Here is a 20,954-nt window from a genome sequence, read left to right as displayed (position 1 = left end):
AGGTCAGGGGAGTTGGCGGGCCAATTTAGAACAGAAATACCATTGTCCGTAAACCAGGCACGGGTAGATTTTGCGCTGTGTGCAGGCGCCAAGTCCTGTTGGAACTTGAAATCTCCATCTCCATAGAGCAGGTCAGCAGCAGGAAGCATGAAGTGCTCTAAAACTTGCTGGTAGACGGCTGCGTTGACCCTGGATCTCAGGAAACAGAGTGGACCGACACCAGCAGATGACATGGCACCCCAAACCATCACCCAACCATGCAAATTTTGCATTTCCTTTGGAAATCGAGGTCCCAGAGTCTGGAGGAAGACAGGAGAGGCACAGGATCCACGTTGCCTGAAGTCTAGTGTAAAGTTTCCACCATCAGTGATGGTTTGGGGTGCCATGTCATCTGCTGGTGTCGGTCCACTCTGTTTCCTGAGATCCAGGGTCAACGCAGCCGTCTACCAGCAAGTTTTAGAGCACTTCATGCTTCCTGCTGCTGACCTGCTCTATGGAGATGGAGATTTCAAGTTCCAACAGGACTTGGCGCCTGCACACAGCGCAAAATCTACCCGTGCCTGGTTTACGGACCATGAATGCCAGACCCAAAAACGCAGAAGAGTTGAAGGCCACTATCAGAGCAACCTGGGCTCTCATAACACCTGAGCAGTGCCAGAAACTCATCGACTCCATGCCACGCCGCATTAACGCAGTAATTGAGGCAAAAGGAGCTCCAACCAAGTATTGAGTATTGTACATGCTCATATTTTTCTTTTTCATACTTTTCAGTTGGCCAACATTTCTAAAAATCCCTTTTTTGTATTAGCCTTACACAATATTCTAATTTTGTGACACACGGAATTTTGGATTTTCATTTGTTGCCACTTCAAATCATCAAAATTAAATGAAATAAACATTTGAATGCATCAGTCTGTGTGCAATGAATAAATATAATGTACAAGTTACACCTTTTGAATGCAATTACTGAAATAAATCAAATTTTTCAAAATATTCTAATTTACTGGCTTTTACCTGTATTTTGAGCAAAAATGTATAGAGTCTGTTACATTGTAACCTTTTGCGGTATGCTAACTCTTCCAATTATAACAACAGTTAGCATTTCAAGTGTGTAATGTTCTATATTTTCAATGGAACATATAAAATGTTGGTGTTGTTTATTTGAGTCATATTGCAGTCTACACATATATTGCCAAAAGTATTTGGCCACCTGCCTTTACTCACATATGAACTTGAAGTGCCATCCCATGGAATTGTCCAAAATGTTTTAGTATCCTGGAGCATTCAAAGTTCCTTTCACTGGAACTAAGGGGCCAAGCCCAACTCCTGAAAAACCAACCCCACACCATAATTCCTCCTCCACCAAATTTCACACTCGGCACAATGCAGTCCGAAATGTACCGTTCTCCTGGCAACCTCCAAACCCAGACTGGTCCATCAGATTGCCAGATGGAAAAGCGTGATTCATCACTCCAGAGAAGGCGTCCCCACTGCTCTAGAGTCCAGTGGCAACGTGCTTTACACCACTGCATCCGACGCTTAGCATTGGACTTGGTGATGTATGGCTTAGACAAAGCTGCTCAGCCATGGAAACCCATTCCATGAAGCTCTCTTCCATCCATCCATCCATCTTCTTCCGCTTATCCGAGGTCGGGTCGCGGGGGCAGCAGCCTAAGCAGGGAAGCCCAGACTTCCCTCTCCCCAGCCACTTCGTCCAGCTCTTCCTGTGGGACCCCGAGGCGTTCCCAGGCCAGCCGGGAGACATAGTCTTCCCAACGTGTACTGGGTCTTCCCAACGTGTCCTGGGTCTTCCCAACGTGTCCTGGGTCTTCCCCGCGGCCTCCTACCGGTCGGACGTGCCCTAAACACCTCCCTAGGGAGGCGTTCGGGTGGCATCCTGACCAGATGCCCGAACCACCTCATCTGGCTCCTCTCGATGTGGAGGAGCAGCGGCTTTACTTTGAGCTCCTACCGGATGGCAGAGCTTCTCACCCTATCTCTAAGGGAGAGCCCCGCCACCCGGCGGAGGAAACTCATTTCGGCCGCTTGTACCCGTGATCTTGTCCTTTCGGTCATAACCCAAAGCTCATGACCATAGGTGAGGATGGGAACGTAGATCGACCGGTAAATTGAGAGCTTTGCCTTCCGGCTCAGCTCCTTCTTCACCACAACGGATCGATACAGCGTCCGCATTACTGAAGACGCCGCACCGATCCGCCTGTCGATCTCACGATCCACTCTTCCCCCACTCGTGAACAAGACTCCGAGGTACTTGAACTCCTCCACTTGGGGCAAAATCTCCTCCCCAACCCGGAGTTGGCACTCCGGGCGAGAACCATGGACTCGGACTTGGAGGTGCTGATTCTCATCCCAGTCGCTTCACACTCGGCTGCGAACCGATCCAGTGAGAGCTGAAGATCCTGGCCAGATGAAGCCATCAGGACCACATCATCTGCAAACAACAGAGACCTAATCCTGCAGCCACCAAACCAGATCCCCTCAACGCCTTGACTGCGCCTAGAAATTCTGTCCATAAAAGTTATGAACAGAATCGGTGACAAAGGGCAGCCTTGGCGGAGTCCAACCCTCTCTGGAAACGTGTCCGACTTACTGCCGGCAATGCGGACCAAGCTCTGGCACTGAGCATACAGGGAGCGGACTGCCACAATCAGACAGTCCGATACCCCATACTCTCTGAGCACTCCCCACAGGACTTCCCGAGGGACACGGTCGAATGCCTTCTCCAAGTCCACAAAACACATGTGACTGGTTGGGCAAACTCCCATGCACCCTCAAGGACCCTGCCGAGAGTATAGAGCTGGTCCACAGTTCCACGACCAGGACGAAAACCACACTGTTCCTCCTGAATCCGAGGTTCGACTATCCGGCGTAGCCTCCTCTCCAGTACACCTGAATAGACCTTACCAGGAAGGCTGAGGAGTGTGATCCCACGATAGTTAGAACACACCCTCCGGTTCCCCTTCTTAAAGAGAGGAACCACCACCCCGGTCTGCCAATCCAGAGGCACCGCCCCCGATGTCCACGCGATGCTGCAGAGTCTTGTCAACCAAGACAGCCCCACAGCATCCAGAGCCTTAAGGAACTCCGGGCGGATCTCATCTACCCCTGGGGCCTTGCCACCGAGGAGCTTTTTAACTACCTCAGCAACCTCAGCCCCAGAAATAGGAGAGCCCACCACAGACTCCCCAGGCACTGCTTCCTCATAGGAAGACGTGTTGGTGGGATTGAGGAGGTCTTCGAAGTATTCCCTCCACCGATCCACAACATCCGCAGTCGAGGTCAGCAGAACACCATCCTCGCCATACACGGCGTTGATAGTGCACTGCTTCCCCTTCCTGAGGCGGCGGATGGTGGTCCAGAATTGCTTCGAAGCCGCCCGGAAGTTGTTTTCCGTGGCTCATGAAGCTCTCTGCGTGGGCTAATTGGAAGGTCACATGACGTTTGGAGCTCTGTAGCAACTGACTGTGCAGAAAGTCTTTGCACTATGCGCTTCAGCCTCTGCTGACCCCTCTCTGTCAGTTTACGTGGCCTACCACTGGGTGGCTGACTTGGTGTTGTTCCCAAACTCTTCACTTTTCCTATAATAAAGTTGACTTTGGAATATTTAGGAGCGAGGAAATTTCACAACTGGATTTGTTGCACAGGTGGCATCCTAAGACCGTTCCACGCTGGAAATCACTGAGAGCAGCCCATTCTTTCACAAATGTTTGTAGAAACAGACTCCATGCCTAAGTGCTTGATTTTAAAACACGGTGCCAAGTGATTAGGACCCCCGATTCTCATCATTTGGATGGGTGGCCAAATACTTTTGGCAATATAGTGTATCTCTTGTGTGTGACTGCCATCATATTGCAGTCTACACATATCTCTTATGTTTGACTGCCATCTACTGGTCACACTTATCATTTCACCAAGTACCAATCAAAATAGCTTCGTGGTCGGTAAGCAAAACCGAAATCATTCCGTACATAAGGTGCACCGGGTTCTAAGGCGCACTGTCGAGTTTTGAGGGGAAAGAAAGGATTTTAAGTGCGCCTTATAGTCCGGAAAATACGTTATGTCCTCCACTAATGTATGTAGTAATCCACTAATGTTAACATAAGCTAGCTAGTGGTGTTCTTGTTATATTTGTTGGTTTGAAAAATCTTACTTTGTTACAAACAGCCTCTTTTAAGTGAATGCTAACTATGTAGAAATAAATGTGAAGTTGATGTTACTTCTTACTATACTGTAGTTAAATAGCATCTGCTACTTTGCTAATAATGATGTTAGCTTAGGTAACATTTAGTTAGGGCGTTAGTAGGACAACTGCTAAATATGTGCAGTAGCTGAATAATAATTGGGATTTCTATCAGAAAAAAATTTATCATAGAAGTGCTAAACAATCTTTATAATGTACCCTAAAAACCAAAAGTCTTTTTAAAATGTAAATATCTCACCAATTAAGAAGCTGAGCTCTTCCTGGGAGTGGAAGCTGACCAGGTGACCTTGTCCCGCAACACAGTAAGCCTCTGCGTCATTCCACGTTTTCACCAGCTCCCCCTCGAAATGGTAGCAGAAGTCCCCGTACAGCAAGTAGCCAGGGTCACAGTGGAATGCTTAGGCGACAAAGTCTCATTACCAGACCATACAAGGTTTGCAAAGTGCTTGTCTCACTACTCACTCGGCACTGGAGTTGGTTTAGGGTTTTGTCCTCCCGTCATCTCACAAATGTAACCTGACTTCTTGAAACATGTGCTTGTTTCCCATTTGCCCTCATAGTTTCCTTGTAAACAAACATGTTGTGTTAACTTATAAGCCATCATTGTTAGATTTTTAGGCGTGTCCTACCTGTGAAGATCTGTCCACAATCCCAAATGTTTGCAGTGTTTCTGGGCCAACCGGGTCCATAGTTTGTAAAGTTGAGTTCTGTTTTGTCCACCCATCGGAATGTTCCGTCCTGGTCTTTATCTGGACGAGCAGCAATGCTTACATTTTAGGTGCGGTGCTTTTATTTTGCATTTATTGAACATGTTTGATTTATTGAAGTAAATGTTAGTAGCCTAGGCCTTGGGTCAGCAACCCTCTCTAGCGCCGCCCTACTGGCTCACTGGAGCTTTTATAAAGATGTGTGACAATGGAAAAAGATGAAAAAAATGATTTTTTTTGGTTTTGCTATGGTTTCTGTCGGAGGACAAACATGACACAAACCTTGATTGTTATAAATCTCACTGTTCATATTAAACATACTTCACTGATGAGAGTATTTGGCAAGCACCGTTTTGTCTTACTAATTTCAGCGATCCTTGAACTCACCGTAGTTTGTTTATATGTACAACTTTCTCCGATGCTGCCACAGAAAGACGTGTTTTATGCCACTCCTTCTTTGTCTCATTTTGTCCACCAAATGTTTTATACTGTGCGTGAATTCACAAAGGTGCACTTTATTGGTGTTATTGACTTGTTGGAGTGCTAATCAGGTATATTTGGTCACTGCATGACTGCAAGCTAATCCATGCTAACATACTATTTAGGCTAGCTGTATGTACATATTGCATTATTATGCCTCATTTGTAGGTATATTTGAGCTCATTTAATATCCTTTACTTTTATGTTCTTTGTATATAATTTACTTTTGCATGTCTCATGACACATTATCTGTATGTAATATTGGTTGCATGTCTGATTGTTGTTTGTGCGCCATGTTGTTCCAGACCACAGCAAACATTACCTAGCTTGCCAAATATTGTAATTAAATCCATTAGAAGAAGACAGCCTGCCGTTTCCTTTAACTTGGACAAACACAGATCTATAACTTTGGCCATTAAAAGCCAGTAATTTCCAGCAGTTATCTCACCTTCTGAGTAGTCTCTGATTTACTAATGTTTTCCAATGTTGTAAAAATGTGTAGAATATTAAATTTCAACATTTCTGCCAACAAAGATTTGCTTCAACCTGCGACACATAGTCTTTTTGATAGTAGGCTATTATAGCTAATATAGACACTTACGTCATGTGTTGCCTTCATTATAACACTTAAATAAGACTTTTAAAGTAATTTTGATAGTAGGCTATTATAGCTAATATAGACACTTACGTCATGTGTTGCTTTCATTACAACACTTATATACAGCTTTTCATTTTTTGCGGCTTTAGACAGATTTTATTTTATTTTTTTGGTCCAATATGGCTCTTTCAATGTTTTGGGTTGCCGACCACTGGCCTAGGCGTTTTGTGGCCCCCAACAAGATTTCCTTTGTGGCCCCATTTCAGTCTTTAATTTTGCTCCTGTAACACGCTAGGCAGCCTACTTCAAACTTTGTGGCTTGTAAAGCTGACTATGTGTCTCCTACAGCACAGAAAACTGCTATGCAGTTCGACATTAGTTGAAAAAGTAAACAAAACACAATAAATGGGTAAAAACTATGAAAAAACTAATGGTTTTTTTAGAAAATATATCTTGATAGAAAAGGTTTGGTTACAATATAAACTTAAATAGTACAATTGTTTTGGAAATACGTCCGTAAATCTGTCAGGATGACGCCGTTTTGAAGCAATGCTAAATTAGCAATTATCTCTATGGGCTTTTGAATGAACATGGCTGTGATAATGCTAAATCCAAACTAAAAGTATTACAAAAGACATGTTGACCGCTGAGTTGAAGTTAGCAATAACAAGATATAGTTTTATCTATGAGGTACTTCAGTCTAATAAAGTAGAACAAGCTGCAGACAATGATTAGCTTCCGAAGTGACGGATGGCTAAACAACTGCATAGTGTTTATGCCAGGGGCCCGCCCTGCCTGTGTCTTTCACACAGACCCTAATGGGACACTGCATTGTAACTTGTGCCCTTCTGCCTTGATAGGAACATTTTCAGTTTCGTTCCCAACATTCCGAGTCAGTGTTCGGGCAAAAATCCAAGAGATTAATGTGTCTTTTTAAGGCTTAATGCGTCATTATTCTGATTCTATCTCAAACCTTTTTAACTGACAGTCTCGTGACACATTTTGTGTCCTCAAACTCATTTTGGACAACCTCGGGTTTAATGGACTGTCAAAGCAAACAACTTACCTGATAAACCGATCCAGATGTCGGGAATGTCCACATGGTGAAAGTCTGGAAGTCGTCCGTTTATAAAGAATTGTTCGTCTTTGCTGCAGTAAACAGAACAATGTGATGCGTTAAATGTGAAAAGGTTCTCGCAGTTGTACTGGGTTTTGCAGTAAAAATGCAAGAAAACGAGCAAAAAAAAGTTTGTTACTGGATATTTTCTAATACGCCTTGGAGACTTTGTATCTATCAGTAATATACAACTATAATTATTTTCTACTTGTTTATAATGACAAATGTGGTGTTTAAGACTGCGGTAATGTTTAATTAAGGACGATTATAACGTATTTCTAGCTTGTGTGCTATTGTGTGCTTAGCTGTTGTGTAGCTGCTAGCTCCGAGTAATGTGTAACCTACCATGTTTAACTTTTGTACATGTCTTCACTAAGATAAGTAAACACGCTTAAATTGGAGATTTTAGATATCATAAAGCCGATATTATCTTCTTTTTTTTGCTGACATCGGACCATCCATTCATCCATCTTCTTCCGCTTATCCGAGGTCTGCTCACGGGGGAAGCCGCCTAAGCAGGGAAGCCCAGACTTTCCTCTCCCCAGCCACTTCGTCCAGCTCTTCCCGGGGGATCCCGAGGCGTTCTCAGGCCAGCCGGGAGACATAGTCTTCCCAACGTGTCCTGGGTCTTCCCCATGGCCTCCTACCGGCCCTAGGGAGGCGTTCGGTTGGCATCCTGACCAGATGCCCTAACCACCTCATCTGGCTCCTCTCGATGTGGAGGAGCAGCGGCTTTACTTTGAGCTCCCCCCGGATGGCAGAGCTTCTCACCCTATCTCTAAGGGAGAGCCCCGCCACCCGGCGGAGGAAACTCATTTCGGCCCCTTGTACCCGTGATCTTGTCCTTTCAGTCATAACCCAAAGCTCATGACCATAGGTGAGGATTGGAACGTAGATCGACCGGTAAATTGAGAGCTTTGCCTTCCGGCTCACAACGGATCGATACAGCGTCCGCATTACTAAAGACGCCGTACCGATCCGCCTGTCGATCTCACCATCCACTCTTCCCTCACTCGTGAACAAGACTCCAAGGTACTTCAACTCCTCCACTTGGGGCAGGGTCTCCTCAACAAACCCGGAGATGGTACTCCACCCTTTTCCGGGTGAGCACCATGGACTCGGACTTGGAGGTGACATCGGACCAATATCCGACATCAATATCAACAACTATAAAACATTAAGCATATCAGTGAGTGGAATTGAATTATGGGATGGATTAAGCAAATAAATCAAACAATGTACTAATATAACACAGTTTAAGAAGCTGTTCAAACAAATGTTTACAAAGTACAAGGAACAAGAATTATGATAAACTGTCATTATCTGTTGCCCAGATCATGTTTTGTTTAGTTTTGAACTCCCTCAATTCCTGTTTTTGAGCACCCCTGGGTTTGTGTTTTAGTTGCCCAGACTGCAGATCGGTTTCAACTGCCTCTGTTTAGTGTTGAGGACGCTCACCTGCTCTTGGGCACTAATCAGCATCAGGGGTTCCTTGCCCTTATGTGGGCTCTGTACCGAGGATGTCGTTGTGGCTTGTGCAGCCCTTTGAGACACTTGTGATTTAGGGCTATATAAATAAACATTGATTGATTGATTGAAGGGTTGGAATTGGGGGATGAATCACCAAAAATGATTCCCGGGCTCGGCCACCGCTGCCACCCACTGCTCCCCTCACCTACCAGGGGGTGAACAAGGGTGATGGGTCAAATGCAGAGAATCATTTCGCCACACCTAGTGTGTGTGTGACAATCATTGGAACTTTAATCAGAGAGTTACTTATTCCCGTTGTTCGCCACACTCAGTCTGGCTTCCTTATTTGCTTACATGCAACAAGTTACGTCGTTTACCCTTTGGATCCCTGAGCTAAGGTTTGCCTTATGCTTTTCTTGCTAGCTATTCTGTTAGCTCTCCGTGCTATAGGCACGCTTGCTTTGTTTGTTTGTTCCTGATGGATTTATGGACATTAAATCATTTTCTTACCTGTACCTTGCCTCCAGAATTTTCCGTCTGCATCCTGGAAGAACGATCCACGCAGTAAAAGGCTACCCCGACGTGACATAAACGTCATGAACTTATTGAAAATAAGATATTACTAGAGATGTCCGATAATATCGGCCTGCCGGGCCGATAAATGCGTTAAAATGTAATATCAGAAATTATCGGTATCGTTTTTTTTATTATCGGTATCGTTTTTTTTTTTTTAGTTTTTTCTGTTTTTTTTTTCTTTTATTAAATCAACATAAAAAATACAAGATACACTTACAATTAGTGCACCAACCCAAAAAACCTCCCTCCCCCATTTATACTCATTCACACAAAAGGGTTGTTTCTTTCTGTTATTAATATTCTGGTTCCTACATTATATATCAATATATATCAATACAGTCTGCAAGGGATACAGTCCGTAAGCACACATGATTGTGCGTGCTGCTGGTCCACTAATAGTACTAACCTTTAATAGTTAATTTTACTCATTTTCATTAATTACTAGTTTCTATGTAACTGTTTTTATATTGTTTTACTTTCTTTTTTATTCAAGAAAATGTTTTTAATTTATTTATCTTATTTTATTTTATAAAAAAAATTTAAAAGTACCTTATCTTCACCATACCTGGTTGTCCAAATTAGGCATAATAATGTGTTAATTCCACGACTGTATATATCGGTTGATATCGGTATCGGTAATTAAAGAGTTGGACAATATCGGAATATCGGATATCGGCAAAAAGCCATTATCGGATATCCCTAGATATTACCTATCTCATTGAGTGAATCATAATTGATTTAACTATTAATGACGATAACTGGTGTGTTTAGAACACATTGGTGTAAATTGTGTATAAATTGAGAACAGGAAGTGAACATATGTGTTAGTAAGGGGTAGGATTAGATGAGCCTTGCTTCCTACGACTCCTTTTTGGACATGTTGTAAAGAAACAACGAAAATATGTGACGTATCATATTGATACTGTATACATGTTTGAAATAAACTTCAACCAATATCAAACCAATAACTGATATCAATATTGGTTTGAGGCACCCCTATTAAATATCTAAAAACTGAATATAAAACAACTTCTATTATTTTTCATAATCGTGTCCTCAGATCGTAACTGGACAGTTCAGATTGTCTAGAAGATGTTTCGCCTTTCATCCGAGCAGGCTTCAAGGACTAGATAGGACAGCTGTAGTCTGAGGGAATAGTGCCAAAGTATCTTTCTTTTGAGACCCCACTTAATTGTGACTGTCGTTTTGCGCCACCGAGTGAAACCATGTATTGTGACTTGAGATGGATGTTTGGTATCGGCCTACCTGTTTATGATAAGTAGGTGGGCCCCCACATCGGAGCACTTGGTAAAGGCGTCGTGCCACGTGGTCAGAAGGTTGGCGTTGCTAACCAACCAGTAGCAGCTGCCAGCAAAGCTGAGCCAACCAGGAGGGCAGATAGCTTTCAAAGTGAGGCGATACAGGAATTATGTTTTTGTCGTTTAACCGATAAGATAATCGTGACTAAAAGCATCCATCTTACTGTTCACAGGTCGTTTACACATGTAGGGACGCTCGTATCGGCACACGTGGGACCTCCATTTGCCGAATTCGTCAGAGGGGTTTTTAATAATGGCCGCACAAGAACCAACCTGGGTGTTGCTGTCGGGGAGAAGACACATTTTGACACGATTGTCGTCGTTTTCGGCAACACTTGGGTCTTACATTGTCGGCTCATTCGGCGCCCAGTTTGTGTAGCCCACCGGGACAGCATCAGACCAGTTAGTGCGGTTGCTCCCCACTTCAAGCTGACATGAGATCTTGTCGCATTTCTACAGAAACAAATCCACATTTTTCAATGATCTCCGGTGAAATCGTCACAGTGGTTGAGCAGGTTCTGTCCCACCAGATTAGAGAGTCCAATCCAGAGGTCCCACTGAGATGCGTCCAGTGTCCCTGTGATGAACTGCGCCTCCCCTTCTGAGGTGATGGAGACCAGGTCCGCCCCGTCCCGGACGCAGTCGTGTCGGGCCGCCGTCCAACTTTTTGTGGTGTCGGCCTTCAGTCTGTAGCAGTTGGAGCCATACTGCCTCCACCCGTTGGTCAAGTCACACTGCGGGTCTGGGTTGACTGAGGAACACACCACACAATATTGACATCTTTGCTTCCAATAAATGTTATGATCTTGCATTAACAAGGGACCACCCAGCAGGCACAAGATTTAAAGGGGAACATTATCACAATTTCAGAAGGGTTAAAACCATTAAAAATCCGTTCCCAGTGGCTTATTTTATTTTTCGAAGTTTTTTTCAAAATTTTACCCATCACGCAATACCCCTAAAAAAAGCTTCAAAGTGCCTGATTTTAACCATCGTTATATACACCCGTCCATTTTCCTGTGACGTCACATAGTGATGCCAACACAAACAAACATGGCGCATAGAACAGCAAGCTATAGCGACATTAGCTCGGATTCAGACTCGGATTTCAGCGGCTTAAGCGATTCAACAGATTACGCATGTATTGAAACGGATGGTTGTAGTGTAGAGGCAGGTAGCGAAAACGAAATTGAAGAAGAAACTGAAGCTATTGAGCCATATCTGTTTGAACCGTATGCAAGCGAAACCGACGAAAACGACACGACAGCCAGCGACACGGGAGAAAGCGAGGACGAATTCGGCGATCGCCTTCTAACCAACGATTGGTATGTGTTTGTTTGGCATTAAAGGAAACTAACAACTATGAACTAGGTTTACAGCATATGAAATACATTTGGCAACAACATGCACTTTGAGAGTGCAGACAGCCCAATTTTCATCAATTAATATATTCTGTAGACATACCCTCATCCGCTCTCTTTTTCTGAAAGCTGATCCGTCCAGTTTTGGAGTTGATGTCAGCAGGCCAGGGAAGCTAGGGTCGATATTCTTCTCTTGATCATCTTCGGTGGCATAAGGTACGGTGTGAGCCAAGACATCCAGGGGGTTTAGCTCGCTCGTCTGCGGTAACAAACTGCCGCCATTGTTTGCCGTGCTACCGAGGTCCTTTGTCCCTGAATTGCTCACACACTCCGACAGATTCAATGGGGGTCTGGCGGCAGATTTCTTTGACTTTATTGTTGGAAATGCATCTGCTTTGAGTGTCGCAGGATATCCACACATTCTTGCCATCTCTGTCGTAGCATAGCTTTCGTCGGTAAAGTGTGCGGAACAAACGTCCAATTTCTTGCCACTTTCGCATCTTTGGGCCACTGGTGCAACTTGAATCCGTCCCTGTTCGTGTTGTTACACCCTCCGACAACACACCGACGAGGCATGATGTCTCCAAGGTACGGAAAACAGTCGAAAAAATGGAAAATAACAGAGCTGATTTGACTCAGTGTTTGTAATGTGTTTGAGAAAATGGCGGATTGCTTCCCGATGCGCTCCGAGAGCGAATAATAGAAAGGCGTTTAATTCGCCAAAATTCACCCATTTAGAGTTCGGAAATCGGTTTAAAAAATATATGGTCTTTTTTCTGCAACATCAAGGTATATATTGACGCTTACATAGGTCTGGTGATAATGTTCCCCTTTAAGAATAACGTTGAAACAACATGCTTTTTGATGACGTTTAATCAACGTTGGGTTCTGACGTTGATTTGACCATTGAATTTTGGTCATTTCCCAACCAATATTTTATAACACAAATACAACGTTGAAACAACATGCTTTTTGACAACGTTTATTCAATGTCAGGTTGTGACGTTGACTTGACCATTGAAATTTGGTAATTTCCCAACCATTAACGTGGAGCCAACATTGGACATCAACGTTGTCTCAATTTATCAATCAAAGTTCATTTATATAGCCCTTAATCACAAGTGTCTCAAAGATGCACAGATGAGTGATCCACCCCGGGTCCCGACTTTGAACAGCTAGCGCCGCATCTGTGGTCACCTAATAACCTCTCCTTTGAGCTTTGTCTCAATTTACAAATACAACTATTTCGCAACGTTGTTTAGAAGTCAGTTTTAAAGGACACAGGCAAAAAGATTGGACAACCCTTGGCTAGATGGTTCTTTTTTTGAAAGGTCTCTTTAGCATGCATGCAAGATTCAAACCCCGGCCGAGTCATACCAAAGACTATAAAAATGGGACCCATTACCTCCCTGCTTGGCACTCAGCATCAAGGGTTGGAATTGGGGGTTAAATCACCAAAAATGATTCCCGGGCTGCTGCTTACTGCTCCCCTCACCTCCCAGGGGGTGATCAAGGGTGATGGGTCAAATGCAGAGAATAATTTCGCCACACCTAGTGTGTGTGTGACAATCGTTGGTACTTTAACTTTAATACAGACAACGTAGCATGGACTTACGATTGCGGTGCTTGCAGATGTATTTCCTCTCGACGTTGCAGTTCTCGTCGTTCCAGCGACCTGAGCTAGAGCCCATCACCTGACCGCAGTCCTCGCCTGGATCGTCGCCCCAGTTGTCGGGCTGGCCTTGAAGCCAGTATCTGTAGATATTTATAAAACAATCATAATATGACCACTTTAATTAAAAATTATTGCAGTCTAAAACACAACATTTGTCCATAAAAACAAGTATCACATCATTACAGTTGCATATTACTTAGTTGTATATTATGTATTAAAAAGTATCAAGTAACAAAACATGTCTGGATCATTCAATTTATTACGTCATTCTCTTTAATGAAATATTGTGACCTCTAGGTGGTGCCAAAACACAAACTACCACTCCACTTCAATTTAATGGCAGCATAAGTCATAAGGTAATGTTTTTCATACCTACCTAACGTTGTTCTCAGAGTAATTTCACTTGATCAGACCTTTTCCAACATTCCACACTACAAAGTAAAAGTATGTTGTATGATTTGTGCGAATATCGTTAACATCTGTATCAGACAATATTCAAGGCTTCAGTATTGAAAACGTTTTATCGGGAAACCCGAAAATCGGTACATGTGACCACTAACCCTGACTGAGATTTGAACCCTGGTCTGACTCTTTGCTGTCGCAATCCAAATCCTCCACGAATGAGCAGTTTACTGTAAAACTGCATGCTTTCATTATTTGGCTGGTGTTTGGTGGGCCAAATGAAAAAACTGTATTGAGGACACCTTGGTTAGGGATTGAAATTAGGGTTTCCAGTTAAGGACTGAATAGAAGATAAGGAGTGAAAGTTAGGGTTTTAATCTACTTAGTAGGGTTAGAGATTTGCATAAAACTTCAAGCAGATTGGGGTATCATATTAGGGTTTAAAGCTAGGGTTGGGTTTTGTATCAGGATTTCAAACTAGGGTTAGGATTTCATATTAGGGTTTCAAGCTAGGGTTAGGTTTCATATTAGTGTTTCAAACTAGGGTTAAGATTTCATATTAGGGTTTAAAGCGAGGGTTGGGGTTTCATATTAGGGTTTCGAGATAGGGTTGAGGTTTCATATTAGGGTTTTAAACTAGAGTTAGGATTGGATATTAGGGTTTAAAGCTAGAGTTAGGATTTCATATTAGGGTTTAAAGCTAGGGTTAGGGTTTCATATAAGGGTTTTAAGATCGAGTTAGGATTTCATATTAGGGCTTTAAGATAGGGTTGGGGTTTCATATTAGGGTTTAAAGCTGGTTGGGGTTTCATATTAGGGTTTCAAACTTGAGTTGGGGTTTCATATTAGGGTTTAAAGCTTGTTGGGGTTTCATGTTAGGGTTTAAAGCTGGTTGGAGTTTCATATTAGGGTTTAAAGCGAGGGTTGGGGTTTCATCTTAGGGTTTTGAGATAGGGTTGAGGCTTCATATCAGGGTTTTAAGCTAGGTTTGGGGTTTCATCGTAGGGTTTCGAGATAGGGTTGAGGCTTAATATCAGGGTTTTAAGCTAGGTTTGGGTTTCATATTAGGGTCTCATGCTCGAGAAAGGGTTTCATATTTGGGTGTCAAGCTAGGGTTGAGGTTTCATATTAGGGTTTTAAGCTAGAGTTAGGATTGGATATTAGTGTTCAAAGCTTGAGTTACGATTTCATATTAGGGTTTAAAGCTGGTTGGGGTTTTATATTAGGGTTTCAAACTAGGGTTAGGATTTCATATTAGGGTTTCAAGCTAGGGTTGGGTTTCATATTAGGGTTTCAAACTAGGGTTAAGATTTCATATTAGGGTTACAAGCGAGGGTTGGGGTTTCATATTAGGGTTTTGATATAGGGTTGAGGCTTCATATTAGGGTTTTAAGCTAGAGTTAGGATTGGATATTAGGGTTTAAAGTTAGAGTTAAAATTGAATATTAGGGTTTCAAGCTAGAGTTAAGATTTCATATCAGGGTTTAAAGCAATGGTTGGGGTTTCAAATTAGGATTTCAAGCTAGGGTTGAGGTTTTACATTAGGGATTTAATTGAACATCAGTTTCAAACTATGGTTTGAGTTTCATATAAGTGTGCCAAGATAGGGGTTCAAACTAGGATTAGGGTTTCATACTAGGTTTTCAAAATAAGGTTGGGGTTTCATGGTATATTCTCAATTTAGGGTTAGCAAAATAAGCACTTTGGCGCTAACAAAAGGAAAAGAGCAGTTGTGTTCACATAGACGAAGGCCCTGCACATTCTGTGACCTAGACCTCGCTTAGATCAAGAAGTGGGTTAGGGCTATGGTTTTACTTTTTTTTTTCCAGGTGGTATATCAAATTAGGTTGTAGAATACTGGTCTGAAAGGTATGGTTAGTTTAACAGAGGCCAGCTAGTTTTGCTGTGCCAGTGTTCATGTTGGTAAGCACGACTCCCTAACACAACTTAGGCTTTGAGCTTGGTGTTTAGCGCACTCATCTCTCATTTGGCGGACCCAGGTTCAAGCTCAGGATGGAACGGCATGTTACGCTAGCATATATCAATATTTGGATTCTGCCTAGCAACACTTGGCTTCACAAATCAGAGAGCAGGACTATGACTGATAGCTAAACTAAAACATGGATTTCAGTTATACATTTCATAAAGGAAGTACCGTATTTTTCAGAGTGTAAGTCGCTTCGGACTATAAGTCGCTTCGGAGTATAAGTCGCACCGGCCGAAAATGCATAATAAAGAAGGAAAAAAACATATATAAGTCGCTCTGGAGTATAAGTCACATTTTTGGGGGAAATTTATTTGATAAAACCCAACACCAAGAATAGACATTTAAAAGGCAATTTAAAATAAATAAAGAATAGTGAACAACAGGCTGAATAAGTGTACGTTATATGACGCATAAATAACCAACTGAGAATGTGCCTGGTATGTTAACGTAACATATTATGGTAAGAGTCATTCAAATTACTATAACATATAGAACATGCTATACGTTTACCAAACAACCTGTCACTCCTAATCGCTAAATCCCATGAAATCTTATACGTCTAGTCTCTTACGTGAATGAGCTAAATAATATTATTTGATATTTTACGGTAATGTGTTAATAATTTCACACATAAGTCGCTCCTGAGTATAAATCGCACCCCCGGCCAAACTATGAAAAAAACTGCGACTTATAGTCCGAAAAATACGGTACTGATTTATTTCAAGAAATAAACAAATTCAGCATAGAAACGTACGATATGTATTGTATGAAAGGACTCCCGTCGGTCCATTCCCACACGCCCTCCGTGATGCCGTCAGTCAGGCCGATCCAGAAGATCTCTGTGCCGATCTGCGTCCTCACCCACAGCTGGAAGAAAGTTTCCATGACGGCGGTGAACGAGAGTCAGAGAATGACAACACTTTCTTAGCCTGCTAACCCTCTCGTGAATGTCCTGGATGCTCATCAGGTGGCTGTTCTGCGACAAACAATATGAGTTGGCATCCCACCACGTCTTTGCGTCCTCGGAAAACAAGTAGCAGCTGTGGTCATTTTCCCTCCAACCCGCTTGACACTGACACTGCCCTAAAGGTACAACAACAACAACACAAAGCATAGCAACATTGCTGACAATTAGGATGAAAGAAACCCTCCTAGTGACTGTTTAGTTGGAAAAATATAATAAAATTAGTATATATATATATATATATATATATACAAACCCCGTTTCCATATGAGTGGGGAAATTGTGTTAGATGTAAATATAAACGGAATACAATGATTTGCAAATCATTTTCAACCCATATTCAGTTGAATATGCTACAAAGACAACATATTTGATGTTCAAACTGATAAACGTTTTTTTTTGCAAATAATCATTAACTTTAGAATTTGATGCCAGCAACACGTGACAAAGAAGTTGGGAAAGGTGGCAATAAATACTGATAAAGTTGAGGAATGCTAATCAAACACTTATTTGGAACATCCCACAGGTGAACAGGCAAATTGGGAACAGGTGGGTGCCATGATTGGGTATAAAAGTAGATTCACTGAAATGCTCAGTCATTCACAAACAAGGATGGGGTGAGGGTCACCACTTTGTCAACAAATGTGAGCAAATTGTTGACCAGTTTAAGAAAAACCTTTCTCAACCAGCTATTGCAAGGAATTTAGGGATTTCACCATCTACAGTCCGTAATATCATAAAAGGGTTCAGAGAATCTGGAGAAATCACTGCACGTAAGCATCTCAGCCCGTGACCTTCAATCCCTCAGGCTGTACTGCATCAACAAGCGACATCAGTGTGTAAAGGATATCACCACATGGGCTCAGGAACACTTCATAAACCCACTGTCAGTAACTACAGTTGGTCGCTACATCTGTAAGTCCAAGTTAAAACTCTCCTATGCAAGGCGAAAACCGTTTATCAACAACACCCAGAAACGCCGCCGGCTTCGCTGGGCCTGAGCTCATCTAAGATAGACTGATACAAAGTGGAAAAGTGTTCTGTGGTCTGACAAGTCCACATTTCAAATTGTTTTGGAAACTGTGGACGTCGTGTCCTCCGGAACAAAGAGGAAAAGAACCATCCGGATTGTTATAGGCGCAAAGTTGAAAAGCCAGCATCTGTGATGGTATGGGGGTGTATTAGTGCCCAAGATATGGGTAACTTACACATCTGTGAAGGCACCATTAATGTTGAAAGGTACATACAGGTTTTGGAGCAACATATGTTGCCATCCAAGCAACGTTACCATGGACGCCCCTGCTTATTTCAGCAAGACAATGCCAAGCCACGTGTTACATCAACGTGGCTTCATAGTAAAAGAGTGCGGGTACTAGACTGGCCTGCCTGTAGTCCAGACCTGTCTCCCATTGAAAATGTGTGGCGCATTATGAAGCCTAAAATACCACAACGGAGACCCCCGGACTGTTGAACAACTTAAGCTGTACATCAAGCAAGAATGGGAAAGAATTCCACCTAAGAAGGTTAAAAAATGTGTCTCCTCAGTTCCCAAACGTTTACTGAGTGTTGTTAAAAGGAAAGGCCATGTAACACAGTGGTGAACATGCCCTTTCCTAACTACTTTGGCACATGTTGCAGCCATGAAATTCTAAGTTAATTATTATTTGCAAAAAAAAATTAAGTTCATGAGTTTGAACATCAAATATCTTGTCTTTGTAGTGCATTCAACTGAATATGGGTTGAAAAGGATTTGCAAATCATTGTATTCCGTTTATATTTACATCTAACACAATTTACCAACTCATATGGAAACGGAGGTTGTGTATGTATATATATATATATATATATATATATATATATATATATATATATATATATTTATATATATAATCCCCTGAAGAGCAGGGAAACCTAGGAAACAGGCTTGTATTGATGAAATAGCCTCTATGTTTTTTTTCCTGACCTATCGTATATATATATATATATATATATATATATATATATATATATATATATATATATATATATATATATATATATACACAGTATGTTGGTGTATACAGTAGGTTTTAGTGATATATTAATGTGTATATGAACCTTCTCACAGTTTTCTTTTTGGTAAAATAATTCAATAGAACCATAAAAGTCTCATGACATTTTCTCAGCCCAGCAGAATTTTGTAGGAAAGAATCGCCTTCCCTGCCACTTTAGATAATATTTAACTTTTAACCACATGTTGCAGACACATGATCATCATCATCAATATGTTGCAATTTGTGTTTTTAAAAAAAAAAGTCTCTAAAGTTTTAACATACATCACGTTCAGAATCAACATGAATAGGATTTTTTTTTCCTTAAAAATAAAGTCACTGTAAAAAAAAAAAATTATTTATAATAAAAAAAATTAAGAATATGATCTTTGTTTTGACATAAAATAATTTGTATTTATAATTTAATATTTAATAATAAAAATCCTTGTTTAAAAACAAAACTGCAATACTTAAAAAAAAAAATAATACAGGAAACGGAGACGTTACATATAATTTTGTTTCTTCATTGTAATAGAAATAATTTAAATATATATTTTCTAAATATTTTAATACATTATATAATACCTCCCCAAAAACCTAAATATTTAGGATAAATATGTATATATTTTAAAGAAATATATATTTTGTTTCCAAGAAAGAGGAGATGAGTCGACTCACCACAGGCAAAAAGTGCAGCAAAGGCGAGCAGCTGCACAAGTTGCGTTCGTTGTCTTCTGCACATGATTTGACTCTTCTTCCTTAGAATGTACTGTAAACTCGTCTTTCTACACTTTCACTAATCATTTCTTCTTCTACTACGCCTCACGTCAGTGGACCTTTTAAAGCTTCATTTCAGCATCCTGCCAGAGTCCAAAGAGTGGCGGTCGTAAAATACAACAGAACACAAACGCCCACCAGTGTCAACATCACCTTTGACAATGTGTTTTGTACAGTAAGTTAGCAAATCAAAATGAGTCAAAAATTTGATACACGTCATTTGATTTTACTTCTTATAAATGTTCAAAATGTATAATATGGAGCACATGTTTTATTTCTATTTACAAACATATTTTTTGTTGACGATATACAAAGCAGCTTAAATGTAGAAGATTTTCAATCGATTACTTGTTTCTTGGTTTATTGCAATCCACTTTAACTTAATACATTTTGCAAATACAGTATAATATTACTATAATACATTAGATTGAAAATAATTATAAAAATAGAGTGCAAATATATGTAGGTCTATACCAGGGGTCGGCAACCCAAAATGTTGAAAGAGCCATATTGGACCAAAAATACAAAAACAAATCTGTCTGGAGCCGCAAAAAAATTAAAAGCCATATTACATACAGATAGTGTGTCATGAGATATAAATTGAATTAAGAGGACTTAAAGGAAACTAAATTACCTCAAATATAGCTACAAATGAGGCATAATGATTCAATATGTACATATAGCTAGCCTAAATAGCATGTTAGCATCGATTAGCTTGCAGTCATGCAGTGACCAAATATGTCTGATTAGCACTCCACACAAGTCAATAACATCAACAAAACTCACCTTTCATGCACAACGTTAAAAGTTTGGTGGACAAAATGAGACAGAAAAAGAAGTGGCATAAAACACGTCCTAGAAAGTCGGAGAAAGTTATACATGTAAACAAACTCCGGTGAGTTCAAGGACCGCCAAAATGAGTAGGACAAAACGGCGCTCGCCAAATACTCGAATCAGTGAAGCATGTTTAATATAAACAGTGTGCTTTGAAACAATTAGGGATGCGTGTGTCATGTTTGTCCTCCTACAGAAACCATATTAAAACAAAAAATTTATTTTTTCCCCCTCATCTTTTTCCATTTTTCATACATGTTTTAAAAAGCTCCAGAGAGCCACTAGAACGGCGCTAAAGAGCCGCATGCGGCTCTAGAGCCGCGGGTTGCCGACCCCTGGTCTATACTTAAAAATATCTGTGTTTATAATGATATAATTTATATTTGAGCATTAATGTGTGTGCAATTTATTAACACACATACTTAAAGATTCTTT

General features: G+C 41.3%; 1 protein-coding gene across 1 annotated transcript in view; it reads right to left on the bottom strand.

The window, feature by feature from the left end:
• Positions 1–19,650, bottom strand: part of LOC133574507 (uncharacterized) — a 75,232-nt gene extending 55,582 nt beyond the window's left edge. The window contains 12 exon segments of the mRNA XM_061926665.1: positions 4,461–4,619; positions 4,685–4,786; positions 4,852–4,971; positions 7,074–7,156; positions 10,437–10,572; positions 10,654–10,772; positions 10,836–10,942; positions 11,017–11,240; positions 13,466–13,605; positions 16,669–16,781; positions 16,852–16,997; positions 19,587–19,650. Coding sequence (XP_061782649.1) covers positions 4,461–4,619; positions 4,685–4,786; positions 4,852–4,971; positions 7,074–7,156; positions 10,437–10,572; positions 10,654–10,772; positions 10,836–10,942; positions 11,017–11,240; positions 13,466–13,605; positions 16,669–16,781; positions 16,852–16,997; positions 19,587–19,650 — 1,513 coding nt within the window.
• Positions 19,651–20,954: the final 1,304 nt, after the last annotated feature.

The sequence above is a fragment of the Nerophis lumbriciformis genome, linkage group LG32 (genome assembly GCF_033978685.3).
Source record: "Nerophis lumbriciformis linkage group LG32, RoL_Nlum_v2.1, whole genome shotgun sequence".
NCBI classification, from domain to species: Eukaryota; Metazoa; Chordata; class Actinopteri; order Syngnathiformes; family Syngnathidae; genus Nerophis; species Nerophis lumbriciformis.
Note: the sequence above shows the minus strand (reverse complement) of the source record. Positions and strands in the feature narration are given on the sequence as shown.